Genomic DNA, 16457 nt, shown 5'->3' on the forward strand with positions numbered 1-16457 from the left:
CCTACTCCCTTTTGCTCGCAAATTCTACTTTCTCTTTATTTCCACTTCAACCACCTCATAACCACAGTCATCACCTCACACTTTGACACCTTACACCATGACAAACTCATAACTAGCTCCTTGATATTGGTCTCCCCCCACTATAAAATATATTGTACATCTATTTTAAACTAATTTCAAAAAAAAAAAAAACTAATTTCACTTTAACCTCACTTTTTTTTTAAAGATTTTATTTTCAAGTAATCTTTACACCCAACATGGGACTTGAACTTACAACCCCGAGATCAAGAATCACACGCTTCACTGACTGAGCCAGCCAGGTGCCCCAAACCTATCACTCGTTTCCCTTAACAGGTTTTCGATATTTTTCTACATTTTAACCTAGCAAGTCTCACTTTAGATATTTAAGGTCTTCTATATCAGCAGAGTCTACCCATCCTATTTTCCACTCTCATTATCCCCTGACATAATTTCTCCTCAAGACAGGCCAATCTCTCCAGTTGTTTTCCATAGTCTTTCCTGTTTATACTATTCCTTTCAACTGCATGACCTTGTCTTTTGCAACAGGGCCTGCCCAATTTATTTTGTCTCCATGAGGTCTTACCCTCAACCTGTAGCCTTAACTCACCCACATCTTTACCTCTAATGACTTAGAGTGCATAATTAAACTGAGTTACATGTTACCTACTATTCATTCATATCACATATTACTCTGAAGTCCCTATTCAAATTTTAAAAATTTATTGAGGGGGCTTCTCGTCCCGGACAAGATGGCAACTTTCCTCACTTTCCCCTGTTCCTCCCCTATAACTATAACTAAATACCCTGGAAATAATTCAACAGGCAATTATGAAGACTCTGAAAGCTAGAAAGGTCAACTGTCTGGGTGTCTTACGATTAAAGAAAGGCCACTGCAGTGAGTTCCCTGGGTTTTCTTTTTATCTTCCATGTAGCTTAGATTGGGCACCAGAAAGACCTGCATCCCAGAACAACTAACAGACATAGGGGAGAAAAAAATAATTAAGAAAAACTTGCTATCTCTTGCCAAAAACTGGCAAAAAGGGAAGAACAACAAGCGACCTACTGAGAAACCCTAAGCCACACTCCACACGTAGGGCAGTAGCAGACTACCCAGTCTTCAGGCCCTCAACTCGAGGGTATAAACAGACCTAGGTCTGGCATCTACCAGCCATCTGCCCAGTGGTGGAGAACACAGGCCCTGAATTGCTTGTTTCCTTACCCTCACTGGTGGGAGGCAGCTCAGTGAGACAGGGCAGCCCAGAATCTTTCCCCATGCAGGTGACACCAGTATAGATTGAACAAGAACTGTAGCAGTGCCAAAGAATGAAGCAGAACTGAACAGCACTGCAAGGACACTGAAAACTCAATTGTTATCAGGCTAAGAACCAAAAGGTTAAAACTAAGGCAACTGCCTATTAAGATACAAAATCTGAACAGGAACAAGGGTCTTAGCATAATATTCAAAATATCTTGGATACATTCAAAATTATCCTAGCGTAATACCCACAATATACACGATACAATGGAAAATCAATTATCACTCAAAGAACAGGAAAAATAACCACTTGATTCATAATTTGAATCTGACAATCTCTGGATTATTTATCCAATATCCAAATGAATCAGAATTTGGATTATCAGAAAAAGATTTTAAGCAACCATCATAAAAATGCTTTAATAAAGAATTATGAGTTTTCTTGTAACAAGTGAAAAAAAAATCTCGGCAAAGAAATGGAAGTTATAAATAATGAAATGGAAATTACAAAACTGAAAATAATCAATCATCCAAATTAAAAAAAAAGCTTGCTGGAAGGGCTTAATAGCAGAGATGACAGAGGACAGAACCACTGAACTTAAGGACAAGAGATAAAATTTACTCCAACTGAACAACACAGAGAAAAGACTGAATAAAAGGTAGTTGAACAGAGCCTTAGAGGTCTGTGGGTCAATACAAAAAGATGTAACTTTGGTATCAGAGTTGCATACGTGGAAGAAAGAGTGTGGGTCTGAAAAGCATGTGAAGAAATATAGCTAACCACCCTCCCCAAATGTGGTTTGTAAGAAGCTGAGAAACTCCAAAATAGGATAGACCCAAAGAAATACACAGAAAGACATATCATAATTAAACTTCGGAAAATAAAAGACAAGGAACAAATCTTAAAAGCAACCTGAGAAACGATTCATTAACTGTAGGCAAATATCAATTTGAACAACAGCAAATTTTTCATCTGAAACCATAGGAGCCAGAGGGAAGCACAACATTTTTCAAGTGCTGGAGAAAAAGGACTGTAAGCTGTGGAGTTTATATCTTTATGAAATTGTCCTTCAGAAATGAAGGGGAAATAAAGACATCCTCAGATGAGGAAAACTAAGAGAATTTGTTGCCAGCAGATTTACCCTTAAAGAATGGCTATAGGAAGTTCTCCAACAGAAAAGAAAGAGCAGAAGGTTTGGAACTTCAGAAAGGAAAGAACAGAATGGGTAAAACTAGAGTAGAATGGGTAAAAATAGAGTAGGTATGAAAGACTATCTTTTTGTCATTAGTTTCTTACAACATATTTGATGATTTAATAAAAATTTATGAAATCATCTGATATAGTGTTCAATGTATATTGAGGAATACATAAAACAATTCAATTTAAAAAGTGGTAAAGAGACCTAAATGGAAGTAAGATTTCAATACTTCACTCAAGTGATAAGCACTGATACCAGTAGATGGTGATGAGTTATGCGTATGTAACTACAAAGAAGAGCAATCACAAAGAAAACTATATACTCAGAAAAACAAAGAATTCTAAAACTAGTTCTAGTGATCTATAGGAAGGCAGTAACAGATTAACAGAGTAACAGATAACAGGTTATGAAACAGAAGGAACAAGCAGAAAACAAACAATAAGATGCCAGACTTAAGTTCTGACATAGTAATAATTAATTTTTTTAAAAGATTTTATTTATTTATTCATGAGAGACAGAGAGAGAGAGAGAGAGAGAGAGAGAGGCAGAGATACAGGCAGAGGGAGAAGCAGGCTCCACGCAGGCAGCCTACACGGGACTCCATCCTGGGTCTCCAGGACCACGCCCCGGGGCTGAAGGCAGGCGCTAAATGCTGAGTCCCCCAGGCTGAGTCCCACAGGCTGCCAGCAATAATTACTTTAAATGTAAATGCTCTAAATGTATCAATTAAAAGACAGAGATTGGCAAAGTAGATTTAAAAACACAACCCAATAGAAACTCACTTCAAACATAATGACATAGGAAGAATGAATATAAAAGGATAGAAAAAATACATTGTGCAAACTTAAAAAAAATGGTAGCGGCTATATTAATATGAGATAAAGTAGACTTGAAAGCAAAGGAAATTATTAGGAACAAATATAAATATTACATATTTATTAAAGGATCAATCTACCAAAGAACCATAGTTATCCTATGTGCATCAGTAAACAATAGCTTCAAAATACATGAAATAAAAACTGATAGATGTGAAGGCAGAAAGAGGCAAATTCACAATTATAGCTGAGGACTTTAAGGCCCCAATCTTAGCAACTGATAAACTACTGCGCAGAAAATTAGCAAAGATGTAAAACTGAAAAATATAATCGACTAACCAGATGTAACAGATATTTATAAAACACTCTACTAAATAAAGTGGAATACACAGTTTTTTCCATAGAACGTTCACCAGGATAAATTATATCCTGGGTCATAAAACAAATAATAAAAAATTTAAAATAACTGAAGTTATGCAGAGTATCTGTTCTGACCATAATGGAATTAAATTGGAAATCAGTAACAGGTAAATCTCCAAACACTTGGAAATTAAAGAATACACTTTTAAACAATAATAGTTACAGTAATCAAGAGAGTGTGGTATGGTCAAGGAGAGATACGTAAAGCAATAGAATATAATAGAGAACTCAGAAACAGATCCACATAAGAATGCCCAACTGATTTTGATAGCCTTGTCAACAAATGGTGCTGGGAGAAATGGACATCGACACAGGGATAAAAATGAACTTCAACCTAAACTTCACACCTTATGCAAAAGTTAACTTGGATCAAAGAATTAAATGCAAAAGACAAAACCAAAGTTCTCAAAGAAAACTACAACACAGAACTTGACACTAATATAGTGGTGTATAATTTTTAAAGAGGAAAAAAAATGGGAGAAAATCTTTGAGATGTAGAGCTAGACAAAGTTCTTAAAGTTGACTCAAAAAAGGAAAAGTGAGGGGCTCCTGGGTGGCTCAGTGGTTGAGTGTCTGCCTTTGGCTCAGGTTGTGATCCTGGGGTCCTGGGATCGGGTCGCATCTTGCTCCCCGAGGGGAGCCTGCTTCTCCCTCTGTTATATCTCTGCCTCTCTGTGTCTCTCATGAATAAATAAATAAAATCTTTAAAAACAACAAAACAAAAAAGTTAAAGTGAATACATTGGACCTCATCAATATTAAAAACTTCTGCTTTTAAAAACTGTGTTAAGAGGAGGAACAAATTACAGACTGGAAGAAAATATTTGCAAACTACATATATGACAAAGGGCTTATATCTGAAATGTATATAGAACTCTCAAAATGATACAAAAAAATACAATTAAAAAAGGGTAAGAGACATGAACAAGCATTTTATCAAAGAGGATATTCAAATGGCAAATAAACACTTAAACAAAAAAAGGTCAACATCATTAGGGAAATGGAAATTAAAACCCACTACAAAATTAACAGAATGGTTAAATAAAAAAATACTGATAAACAAAATGCTAGTGAGGATGCAGAGAAATTGGATTACTCATATATTGTTTGTATAAATGTAAAATGGTGTAGCAAGTCTGGAAAACAGTTTGGCAGTTTCTGTAAAACTAAAAATGCACTTACCATATGACTCAGCAATTGCACTCTCGAATATTATCACAGAGAAATGAAAACTTATGTTAAACAAAAATCTGCACGTGAATGTTCAAGTATGTTATTTGTAAGAAAGGCTTGACCAGACTAGGCATTTCAGAGGCTTCTTTACTCACATGCCTAATGCCAAGGCTAGGATGGCAAGAACAGTTACAACCTGGTTGGGTATCTTGCTCTCCATAGGATAGGTGGGAATACCTGACAGTTTGACAATCTCAAGGCAAACTGTATACATTTGGTTAGCTTCTTCAGACCAAGCATTCCAAGAAACAGAAAGTCGAAGTTGCCAGTTTCTTAAATCCTGGATCCAAAACTGACAAAGTGTAACTTCTGCTATATTCTATTAGCCAAAGCTTTCACAGAGCACATCCAGATTCAAAGGCTGAGGATACAGATAAGATCTCTCATGGAACAAGGATTAAGGAGCTTGCGGCCATTTCCAAAAGACAGCTTTATAAAAATAGAATTCATATACAATAAACTGTACATATTTAAAGTGTAGAATTACATAAATTTGATGTATGCAGACATGAAACCATCACTTATGATCAAGATAGTGGACATATCTGTCACTCCCAAGTATTTCCTCTTGCCCATCTGTAATCCTTCTCCTCTCCAACCCCTCCACTCACTCAGCTGCCAGAGACCTATTTTCTGTCACTACAGATTAGTTTGCATTTTTTAGTTTTAAATAAATGAAATTATATAGTTTTTTTTAGTATGCTTTCTTTCAGTATAATTTAAACATGCCATTGTGCAAGTAACTTCTTTCCATTTGTTTGCCAAGTAGTATTCTATTATAAAAATATATTACAAATTGTTTCTCCATTTACCTGTTCCTAACTGAAATGCCTCCCTCCTCTTTTTCTTCCGTATTGTACTGGCCAGAAGCTGTATTATGATGCTGGATAGTAGTAATGAGTGCACATTCTTGTCATTTCTGAATTTAGGGGAAAGAACTCAGTCTTTCACCATTAAGTATGAGGTTAGCTGTAGATTTTTCACAGATGCCCATTATCAGGTTGAGAATGTTCTCTTCTAGTCTGATGAGAGTTGTTATCAGGAAGAGATGTTAGATGTTGTCTAATGCTTTTCCTGGTCTATTGAGATAATAATATAGTTTTTTTTTTTTTACTTAACATGGTGAATTACATTGATTTTTAAATGTTAAACCAACAATACATCCTTGGGATAAACCTACTTGTTTATGATGTGCTATTCTTTTTATATATCATCCCCATTTTTAATACACAACAGTATGTTAAAGTACAAAAATACTTTAGAGAAAAGTATAATTGTTTCTTTTTGTTTAATGGAAAAATTTTTAAGAGGTACCAACTAAAAAGAAAAAGAGGTACCAGTACATCTGCTCAGTACATCTTTTTAGTTTTTGAAAAATCAATCTATTTTTGTTGCCTCATATAATTGATAACTTTCATAAATTCACATGGTTTCAATAAAGACTGGAATATCTTTGTTATACTGATACTTCCTCAGTGGTAATGCAATATGGACTGGCACAGTATGCCATCTGACAATGTATCTAGAAACCAGGCGTGGCTTTTTAGATTTGTAGGAATTTCAAAGAACTTCTAAAAGCTCTGTAGCTGCTGCTCACAAATGTATCCAATTTTGGTCAGGGAAGATATACTTAAAATACTTCTAAAAGTATTTTAAAATAGTTTGAAGCTTCTAAAAGCTTCTAGTCACCTACTGTTACCTTTTTTTAAGCATTAAATGATTTTTGATGATTTTATTATTTTTCTTAAAGCAAACCCTAATCTTCTATCTTTTGTAACTTGATTCTTAATAGAAACTCTTATGGGCTGTGGGCCGGACTTCCTCATTTGTATCTGCATGTCCAAGACAAAGTCAGAGGCTTCAGAATAGCATTTGTTAACAGATAGCTGTCCATATATATATATATATATATATATATATATATATATATATATATAAAATTTATTTTATTTATTAAATAAATTTAATTATATATATATAATTTATTTATTTTATTTATTTACTTATTTATTTTTTAACTAGGCTCCACGTGCAGTGTGGAGCCTAACATAGGGCATGAACCCATGATCCTGAGATCAAGACCTGAGCTGAGATCAAGAGTTAGTCGCTTAACCAACTGAGCCACCCAGGTGCCCCTCAATATATTTTTTAATATGCTTCTTAGGGATCCCACTTGCAGTTCTGGCTCTTTGCTCTCTTCACTTAATGGATTGCAGTCACTCTCCTACACTTTGAAATCTAGATCAAGAGCCCACTTTATATACATATAGGAAATAGAAGAGAACAGATGTTCTGCCACAAGATCAGAATCAATCAGCTGAGGTCCTGCTGTATTTTACTTTTATTTATTTTTGGGGGTGGGTGGATGGGTATCTTTGCGAGCTTTGCCTCTCAGACTTGATTCATCCTTCCTATATTAATGTTTGTTTCCTCATTTTTGGCCTAAGCTGTATCAAGGTAAAATGTAGCCTCCTGTTTTTATTTCTTCTATATCTTCAGTTTATCAGGCATTGACATGTGCTTGGCTCTGCCCTGGCCCAAGCTTCTGGTTCTAGCAGCCCCATTCTAAATGACCCCAGGTCTTGGTAGGATAATCCCACTATCCCTTCAGAGATCAAGAATATTCTTCTTTTTCTGTATCTAAAATTATTGTGATTTTACCTATAATGCTTTTTAGTTTCAATAAACTCCATAAAACTCAAAACTAAAGTCAAACTCAATGCCTATTGTTGTCTCTTGCTATTCCATTAAATGGTAAAAAAATTCAAGGAGAAGGGAATCCCTGGGTGGTACAGCGGTTTGGCACCTGCCTTTGGCCCAGGGCCCGATCCTGGAGACCTGGGATCAAATCCCATGTCAGGCTCCCGGTGCATGGAGCCTGCTTCTCCCTCTGTCTGTGCCTCTGCCTCTCTCTCTCTCTCTCCCTGTGTGACTATCATAAATAAATAAAATTTTTAAAAAAATTCAAGGAGAATTACAATTATTAAAGGTCTAAGGAAATGTCAGGCAAGTACTTAATACTAGAGATAGAAGATAATTTGTTTTTCATAGAAGGACACTACTTAGGAAAATAACTGGAAGAACTTTTTGTGCCCTATTTAGAGCCACCTCATAAAAAGGTATACTACGGTTCAACTCGGGAAGATGAGAAAGTTGTGGTGATAGTGATGATGGTTGCATAATGTAAATGTATGTAATGCCACTGCACTGTATACTTAAAAACAGCTTAAAATGGGGATCCCTGGGTGGCTCAGCGGTTTAGCGCCTGCCTTTGGCCCAGGGTTCGATCCTGGAGTCCCGGGATAGAGTCCTGCGACGGGCTCCTGGCATGGAGCCTGCTTCTCCCTCTGCCTGTGTCTCTGCCTCTTTCTCTCTATCATAAATAAATAAATAAATAAATAAATAAATAAACAAACAAACAAACAAACAAATAAATAAATCTTTAAAAAAACAGCTTAAAATGGTAAATTTTATGCTATGTGTATTTTACCACCTAAAAAATGGTGTACTAATAAGTTGCTTTTTAAGATTTATGTTAAAACACTCTTTTAAGCAAAGGGACACCCTCATTTCTTTTTAGATTAAAATTTTTTTTAATTTTTTAAAGATTTTATTTATTCATAAGAGATAGAGAGAGAGGTAGAGACACAGGCAGAGAGAGAAGCAGGCTCCACGCAGAGAGCCAGAAGTGGGACTCAATCCTGGTACTCCAGGATCACATATTTTGAGCCCAAGGCAGACGTTCAACTGCTGAGCCATCCAGGGTCCCGACATCCTCATTTCTGAAAATACTCACGTTAATAAACATTCGCAGAAACTGAGATTTTTTCTTTTTTTTTTCTTTTTAAAATTTTATTTATTTATTCATGATAGAAAGAGAGAGAGAGAGAGAGAGAGAGAGAGAGAGAGGCAGAGGGAGAAGCAGGCTTCACGCAGGGAGCCCGACACGGGACTCAATCCCGGGGCTCCAGGATCACGCCCCGGGCCAAAGGCAGATGGTGAACCGCGGAGCCACCCAGGGATTCCCCTGAGACTTTTTCTAAATCACTTAACAAAATCCATGAACTTCTCGGACTAACGGATATGCTGCAGAAAGAGCTTTTTAAGAAAGTAAAAGGGTACTTTTTAGCCATTGCTATTGGGTCTTGTTACAAAATTATCATCCAAAACATGCTTAGAAGTTTTCCTGATTTTGAAAAATGGAGTTCTTAAATGATGCCTCTAAAACTGGAGATTTTGATTACAAATGGTTCCACAAAACCAAAATCTTGAGGGCAAGGGTATTTTAATAATTGTGCAATTGCCAGAACCAGGCAGTAGGTGGCATTTTTGTAGGTACTCAGCGTTTTTGGAATAAAAGATCCTGAGCTGAGGAATACAGAAAAAAAAACGGAAATTAGCACGTTTTAAAATCAATTGGGATATGATCAATAAAACTGGCAATACAAGGTTTAAATGAAGAGACAGAAGACTCAGCAATTCCTATCCTGAATCTTGTTATGTTTAAGTATGAAGCTGCCTGTCTGGTTTTCTCTACTTTTCCAGGCTAAACTTCACTATCAGCTGCTCAAGTTAATTTCAGTTTGGCATCTTAGCTAAAATGATTCTCCCCAATGGGTAATAATACCCTAACCTACTGATTGACGCTAACATCATAAAGAAAGAGAGTTCTAGGCAGATGTTTGGAAGTCATTAGCACACAGGAATATTTCAAGTCCTGAGTCTGGAAGAAAATAAACACAAGATTCAACGTTTAGGAATACAGAGGTTCGGCATAGCTCCCAAACAAGGAATACCTTATTTTTTCGTGTTTCACCAGGCCTCAATTTGCCAAAACAGATCTAACCATTCTTCAATAAGCAGACCTAATCGCTACATCTTTTCGATTCTAACTTGTGCTTTTTAGTAACACTTAATAATCAAAGTCTTGTCTCCCCCTTCTCTCTCCCTGGAAAAACTGCTATCAAATTGATGATTCACTTTAAATTTGAGAAAATAAATCCATTAGCTACAGGTGAGCTTGCTTGCAGGGTAAAAGCTTCCTGCTCCACAGACTGAAACTTATTTTGCAATGTGCTTTTTTCAGGTAGTATCTTTACTGAAAATCACAAGCTTGTGGGAGTAATAGGGACCAGGGGGAGGGCCAGGGTGGGGGTGGGGACGAAACCCCCCTCTCCTTTTCCTTCGAAAAGGGTTAGGCACAAGGAGCCTCTAGTGGCTTGTCTGAAGTCTGCAGCTCAATCACAAACAACCTAGGGCCAGGTCTTCCCGCACCCAATTCCAAACTGGACTCTGAAGCTGCTACGGTTTGAGATGTGCCCCCCACAACCTCTCCTATAGCCGAGCAGGGACCAGCACAGCGACCCCTAGGAGGCCGAAGCCTCACCCTGTCTTAAGTCCCCAAGGTCAGCGGCCACGGCACATCCTGGCCCCAACCGCCTGCGCCTGGCGCTGGTCGCTTACGGGTAGTTCGCATCCACTCAATCAGCGCTGGGAGGTCTGCCGGAGCCACCGTACGCAGCAGCTGCAGGACTGCTCCCCGAGCCGAGCGGAATTCCATGTTGAAGCACAAAACAGCGCAGGGGAAGGTTCGCAACGCGCACGCGCAGGCAGAGACCGGTCCCCACGCCAGATCCGACGCCGCGGAACCCGCCCCCGCCCCCCCCGAGCTGCGAAATCCCTAAGCCCCGCCCCCTCGTCGAGTTCTCAAGTGCTCCTGGGGAGGAATCCCTACTCAATTGCACCATCTCATCCTTCCCCTCTTAGCGGGCAGGGCACAGCGTAACCACTTTTTCTTAAAGTGACTGATGCCGGAACTCTTTCCTGAGATCGCATCCCTAGAGGGCATCCTATCTTGTCACTTTGCTGTCGCAGTGATGGAGCGCTAGGAAACGGAATGTCAGAAAGCTAGTCGAGGCAAAGAAACATCTCAATAAACCTTTTCGGTAAAAGCACTGAAAGAATGCGGCAGGTGCCCCGGAAGCGGAAGTGTATCCTTTTCATGAAAGGCTGGACTTCGCGGAGTGGTGACGTTTCCTCATTGGGCGGAAGGTTCGGTGGCAATCGTCGGTCCTCCAGCTGGTGGGAGTTGGCGTCGCTGTGCTGGGCGCTGGAGCCCTAGTTTGTATAGTTTGGGAAGTCGGGCTTTGGAGTCGCACCTGTCTGTCTGACCCCTGCTTTCCTTGGTTTCCTTCCACGTTGCGGGGGCCTCGCGAAAGACTCCCCGGCCCCTTTGGGCCGCAGCGGTAGCGGTGCTTTTTTGCGGTAAGTGTCTTGCTTTTTCCCGCCCCCGACTAGGGACTGGCAGCTAGGGGCAGCCTCAGCCCTGCTTGGGGGCTAGGGACTCCGGAGAGAGTCGGCCACCGGCTCTCGTCACCGAGACTGAGGTGCATTGGCTCTCTTTCATCTCGCGTGCTTCATCAGAAGTTTTATTAAAAGATGCACCGTGACCCTTTTAAGTTGTTTTTAGGTTTACCCGAGCCAAAGTAGGTGTAGGCAATTAACAGGCCTGACACTCTGCTTTGCTTTTTCGGTCAAGACTTTAGATGCGGCTACTTTTCCGAAAACCTTTCAGCGTGTACCAGATTTTATTTTTCCCGTGTCCCTTGTGCTTAATACATTGCCCTGCGTGTAGTACGCGTTCAGTAAATGAATAAGGGGTATCCGTTCAATGCCAGTGAGGACTTCACCATTGGCCATTTCTTGAAACTCTTTCTGCTGTTGGCTTTCTTGATGCTCTTCTCACCTAGTTCCTCCATAATGCTTAATTCAACAGAATATTTACTTATTCCTATCTATAAGGATACAGAAACGAATTACACAAACCTTGTCATCGAGGAGCTAACAGTACAGTGAAAGGCACATAAATACACGTTGAAGCACGATGAGTAATGAAAAACTCTAGTAAAGTATAAAGAGCTGGGAGAGCGCTGGGAACATAGATGAGAGTCCTCCTTGGGAGTTTTGGGCCCCTGAGCAAGTTGCTATTCCAGTCCAGCTTCAGTTTCCTCAACTATCTAACAAGCTCATTATGGGGATGAAAGATTAGGGGACCTGTTTCGTGCAGTGCCTAGAATATAGCAATGTTGGTGCCAAAGGAGAAAGGAATTATTTCTCTCAAAACTCTTTCTCTTGATATTTTCATGTGGTCACTTAGTATTTTCTAATTTAATTAAAAATATCTTCAAGCCTTCTTTCTTTTTTTTATTTTTTAAAGATTTATATATTTATGATAGACATAGAGAGAGGAGGGGAGAGGCAGAGACACAGGCAGAGGGAGAAGCAGGCTCCACGCAGGGAGCCCGACGCGGGACCCGATCCTGGGACTCCAGGATCGCGCGCTGGGCCAAAGGCAGGCGCTAAACCGCTGAACCACCCAGGGATTCCCCAAGCCTTCTTTCAAACAGATTATTCCTCTCACTCCACCTAACTGGAAATTCTAGACCTGCCACTGGAATTTAGTAAGATAAATGGTAGCTTAAAAACAAAACTGATTTTCTTCTGTATGCCTTTGGAGAGTGAAAGGAATTAGTAAGGGCTTCTATCCCTCCCCCCCCCTTTTTTTTTGCCATCCTATGGTCTTTCACAAGCTCTCCTTGAGAATTTTCATCTACATCCATGGTTTCCATAGCATTATCTTTGTATGCTAACCATTTCCAAGCTTCTCTAACTTTTTTTTCCCCTGTAACTTTTGTCTCATAAGTGATATAGTTCTTTAGTTTCTGCAAATTCAATAGGTCCAAACCCAAATTTACTACCTCCACTTTCCTGTTTTTTTTTCATTATTATATCATACATATGAGTTTTGACTCCTTGTTTCTACCTGAATTTTGTAATATTTGTATGTTCAATTTTAAAACAATAATAAAATGAATGCCTATGTGCTCACTATCCATCTTTAGTAGGACATTACAAGATATTATAGTAGATGTGCTCAAAATCTCAATTTGGTAGAACATGACAAATACAAGTGCAATATTACAAAACCTTAAAACTTCTTGAACTTTTATTCTGTTAACTCTTTAACTTTCAAACCAGCTTCTCTTTTTTGTCTTCCATTCATTGGTTAATGGTATCCCTGGCCATCTGGTTACTGTTGGAAACCTTGGAGTCACTTTTGCCTTTTGTTTCTCCTTCATTTTCCACAACTATTTAGTCATTGAGTCCAGTAGCTTCTGCTGTCTGGGCTTGACTTGAGCCATTCTGCTTCCCTGGTTCAAGCCCATAGGTCTCCACTAGACTTTGGGAGTATGATTAGTATATGTAGCCTCCTTGCTCTCAAGTTTTTCTCCCTTCAGTGTATTGCTACATTGACTCTAATTTTTAAATTATGGAACAGATTTTTTCTTTCCCTTGTTTCCTTTGAGGAGTATTGCTTCATGCACTGATTATTAAGCCTGGCTGCACTTCAGTATAGCCAGTGAAAATTTCCAAAGTGTAGATGCCTTATTTCACTCTCCTAATCAAGAATGTAGAAGAGGCCACTTCCCCTGAAATCTTTTGATTTTACTATCCTTGGAGATTCTGATTGAATATTTAACTTTCAGCTGATAGGTGTTAGCTACATGTAGCTGAAATAACATATTCCTCCTCTTCCATGTTTTCAGTCTATGTTTTTATCAATTTCTGGACAAACTATTTCCATGGAATTCTTTTGACTTTGTTTTAATCTTGGTAACAGTTTACATAAAGATTCTTGTTATGATTGATCTGATAGCCAATAAAGTATCTTAAATGATTCTCATTGTTTTTGAGTTACTACCCTTTGTTGCTAATTGATTTTTTGGTATACCTTTTCTGCTATCAAACTATGAAATGTTGCATTGTTTTTTTTAATACTAAAAGGAGTCTTAAAATTTGGAAACCGATTATTTTAATGAAGAGAGAATTTCCTGATACTTTTTGACATAATTGAGTATAACCTTTGGTGCAAAATTAAAGCAGATAAGTCAGTGGTAGTATGATGTATAATTTGTCTTCTGAAGTTTTTTTTTTTCTTTTGTCTTCTGAAGTTAAGAGAGCAGTCTTGCCTGTGTTAAATTGATGTAATTTATTGATTTGGAGTTAGAACTTTTCTCATGCTGGAATAATTCCTGGAACACAGTAGGTGTTTAATGAATGAATAGCTAAATGAATTCAAGTGGCATTTCCATTTCAGTCCTCAGTAGAATAGCACTGTAATTCTCACAAGGGAGCACTTTGAAAAATAATTTTCCCTTTGATCCAAAAAATAATTGTCTCAGTCATTACCAAAGATTTGGAAATTACAAAACGATATAAATTAAAAAATAAAGATTACTAGTTGTTCATCATCCAGAAATGACAAATATTATTATTTCCTAATAGTTTTATTGAAATAAAGTTCACGTATCATACAGTTCACCTAAAGCATACAATTCAGTAGTTTTTAGTGTATTTACAGAGTTGTGAACCATCACCACAATCAATTTTAGAACATTTTAATCACTCCATGAAGAAACTCCATACCCATTAACAATCACTCCACATTTTCTCCCAACTCCCATGCCCTAAGCAACTATTAATCCACTTTCTATCTCTATAGATTTACTTCTGGACATTTCATATAAGTGTAATCATAGAGTATGTCACTGGTTTCTTTCATGTAGCATAATGTTTTCAGTATTTGTCCACGTTGTAGCATGTATTAGTACTTCACTGCTTTTTATTATCACATATTCCATTTTATGGATATTTGTGGATGTGTGTCTTACTTTCTCTTGGATGTACCTAGGAGTGGAATTGCTGGGTCATATACAGTAACTCTGTATTTAACATTTTGAAGAATTGCCAAGCTGTTTCCAAAAGGATGTGCCATTTTACATTCCTGCCAGCACTGTATGAGGGTTCTGATTTCTCTACTTCCTTAACATTTGTTATGTCTTTTTAACTATAGCCATTCTAGTGTGTGTGAAGTAATATCTGATTGTGCCTTTGATTTATATTTCCCTGGAGGCTAATGTTATTTTTTGATATTTGTTCATGGGCAAAAATGGATTATACTATATGCAGTTTTGTATTCTGCTTTTTGCACTTAAGCATGTTTTTAGCATTAGCAAGCATATTTACAAAAGAATTTCCCTCATTACTGCTTCCTTTTCACTCTCCCAAATCATAATTTTTGTGAGAACTTGCCTAAATTATATACATAGGAAACAAAATCTATAGGAACGTATACCAAATTGTTACTGATGGTTATCAGGGGACAAGGGTGTGAGATTAGGGGAATTATATTTTCTACCTTTAGTATTTCTGTAATGTTTGGATTTTTACAATGAACATGTATGCTCCTGTAATCACAAAACATAAATTATTATGAATTATTTCCTTGGAGGACTAAGATTCAGAATGAAAAAATATTCATAAATTTAAAAGTCATAATTAATATTATATTGTTATTCAGAAATAATAATTTTAGCAAATGTGTCTAAGCTACTTTGTTAAATAAATTTACTTTTCTGTTATGCTAGACTATGAATACATATACCGTATGGTATTTAAATATATATGCTCTTATTTAGTATTATAGTCAGGAAAGCAAGTATTGGTTTGGGCTATTGATTAGTTTATGGAAAGATATTTAATGTAGAATTTAATTTTCTAAAGGTATTTACTACTAATAATATATTTATTTAGTGTTTTGGTCTAATATTGACCCAATAAGTTAGTTACTGACTTAGAAGGGCTTAGAAGAACTTTTTTTTTTTTTTTAGAAGAACTTTTTTATAAGGCTTTTCATTGAAATCTCTGGTTATTAGGATCTGTTTATATAACCACAGACCAGGCAAAAAGTTCTGACAGGAATATTTATGATTGTTTATATAGAAGAAAGTGGCTTTTTGGACACTCCAGCTTATGTTGAATAGTAGAATTACAGGTACGTGTAATTGGCACCAAAGATTCCTGGGGTAGCTCCTAGGTAGTGGGACAGAACTTCAGTAGAGTTGTTAAGAAAATTTCCAATTTACTTCAGATAATACTATAGGGAGAGCCAGTTGGTATTATTCAAGAAAGCAAGGGAGTTAATATTGTAGGCGCTTGCAGACAGTTTTATACTTATTGTCTCATTTAACCCTCACAACATCCCTTCAGGGTCACTACCTTGATAATGGTATTATCTCCATTTTGCAGGTGAGGAAAGTAAGGCTCAGAGAGATTAAGTAACTTGCCCAAAGTAACACAGCCAGTATGTAACAGAGCTGGGATTTGAATCCAAGTCTGTCAGACTCCCAAGCCCATGCTCTTTCCAGTACTTCACACTGCAGCAGGTAAGTATGATACTTGGCCTTGTGCTTACCTTATCAGTGCACCATAGACTTGGGCCTGTTTCCATTGCCTCACTATCCAACTCCTCTTAGAGTCCTGTTAGAACATGTGATTTGGATGTAGCTCAGTCCTTAGACATCCTGATTGCAATGTCCTTATCAGTTCTTTCTGGACATTGCAACTGTTCTTCCTTGAAGAGAAGTGTGCATTTTTGCTTTCAAAATATAATTTC

The 16457-nt window shown here is 37.7% G+C and overlaps 2 protein-coding genes across 6 annotated transcripts in view; one reads left to right on the forward strand and one right to left on the reverse strand.

The window, feature by feature from the left end:
- Positions 1-16457, reverse strand: part of LOC140639822 (uncharacterized) — a 77939-nt gene that overhangs the window by 23237 nt on the left and 38245 nt on the right. Inside the window, exons 1-2 of one of the 3 annotated variants that reach the window (XM_072838259.1) lie at positions 10406-10536; positions 5755-5964 (exon numbers count right to left, since the gene is read on the reverse strand). The exons of 1 other annotated variant lie outside the window; for it this stretch is intronic. Coding sequence is in view for 1 of the 2 variants with exons in the window: in XM_072838256.1 (XP_072694357.1) it covers positions 10406-10502 (97 nt within the window). In the remaining variant the exon portion in view is untranslated. Of the gene's footprint in view, positions 1-5754; positions 5965-10405; positions 10585-16457 lie in introns of those variants that run through there. One more of the 3 variants, XM_072838256.1, reaches the window with a different exon arrangement.
- LOC140639820 (signal recognition particle subunit SRP54) overlaps positions 10642-16457 on the forward strand; it is a 60993-nt gene continuing 55177 nt past the window's right edge. The window contains exons 1-2 of one of the 3 annotated variants that reach the window (XM_072838253.1): positions 10686-11206; positions 16091-16227. The gene's annotated coding sequence lies outside the window, so the exon portion shown is untranslated. Of the gene's footprint in view, positions 11207-16090; positions 16228-16457 lie in introns of all 3 variants that reach the window. The other 2 variants (XM_072838248.1, XM_072838249.1) reach the window with 2 other exon arrangements.

The sequence above is a fragment of the Canis lupus genome, chromosome 9 (genome assembly GCF_048164855.1).
Source record: "Canis lupus baileyi chromosome 9, mCanLup2.hap1, whole genome shotgun sequence".
Classification (NCBI taxonomy): domain Eukaryota; kingdom Metazoa; phylum Chordata; class Mammalia; order Carnivora; family Canidae; genus Canis; species Canis lupus.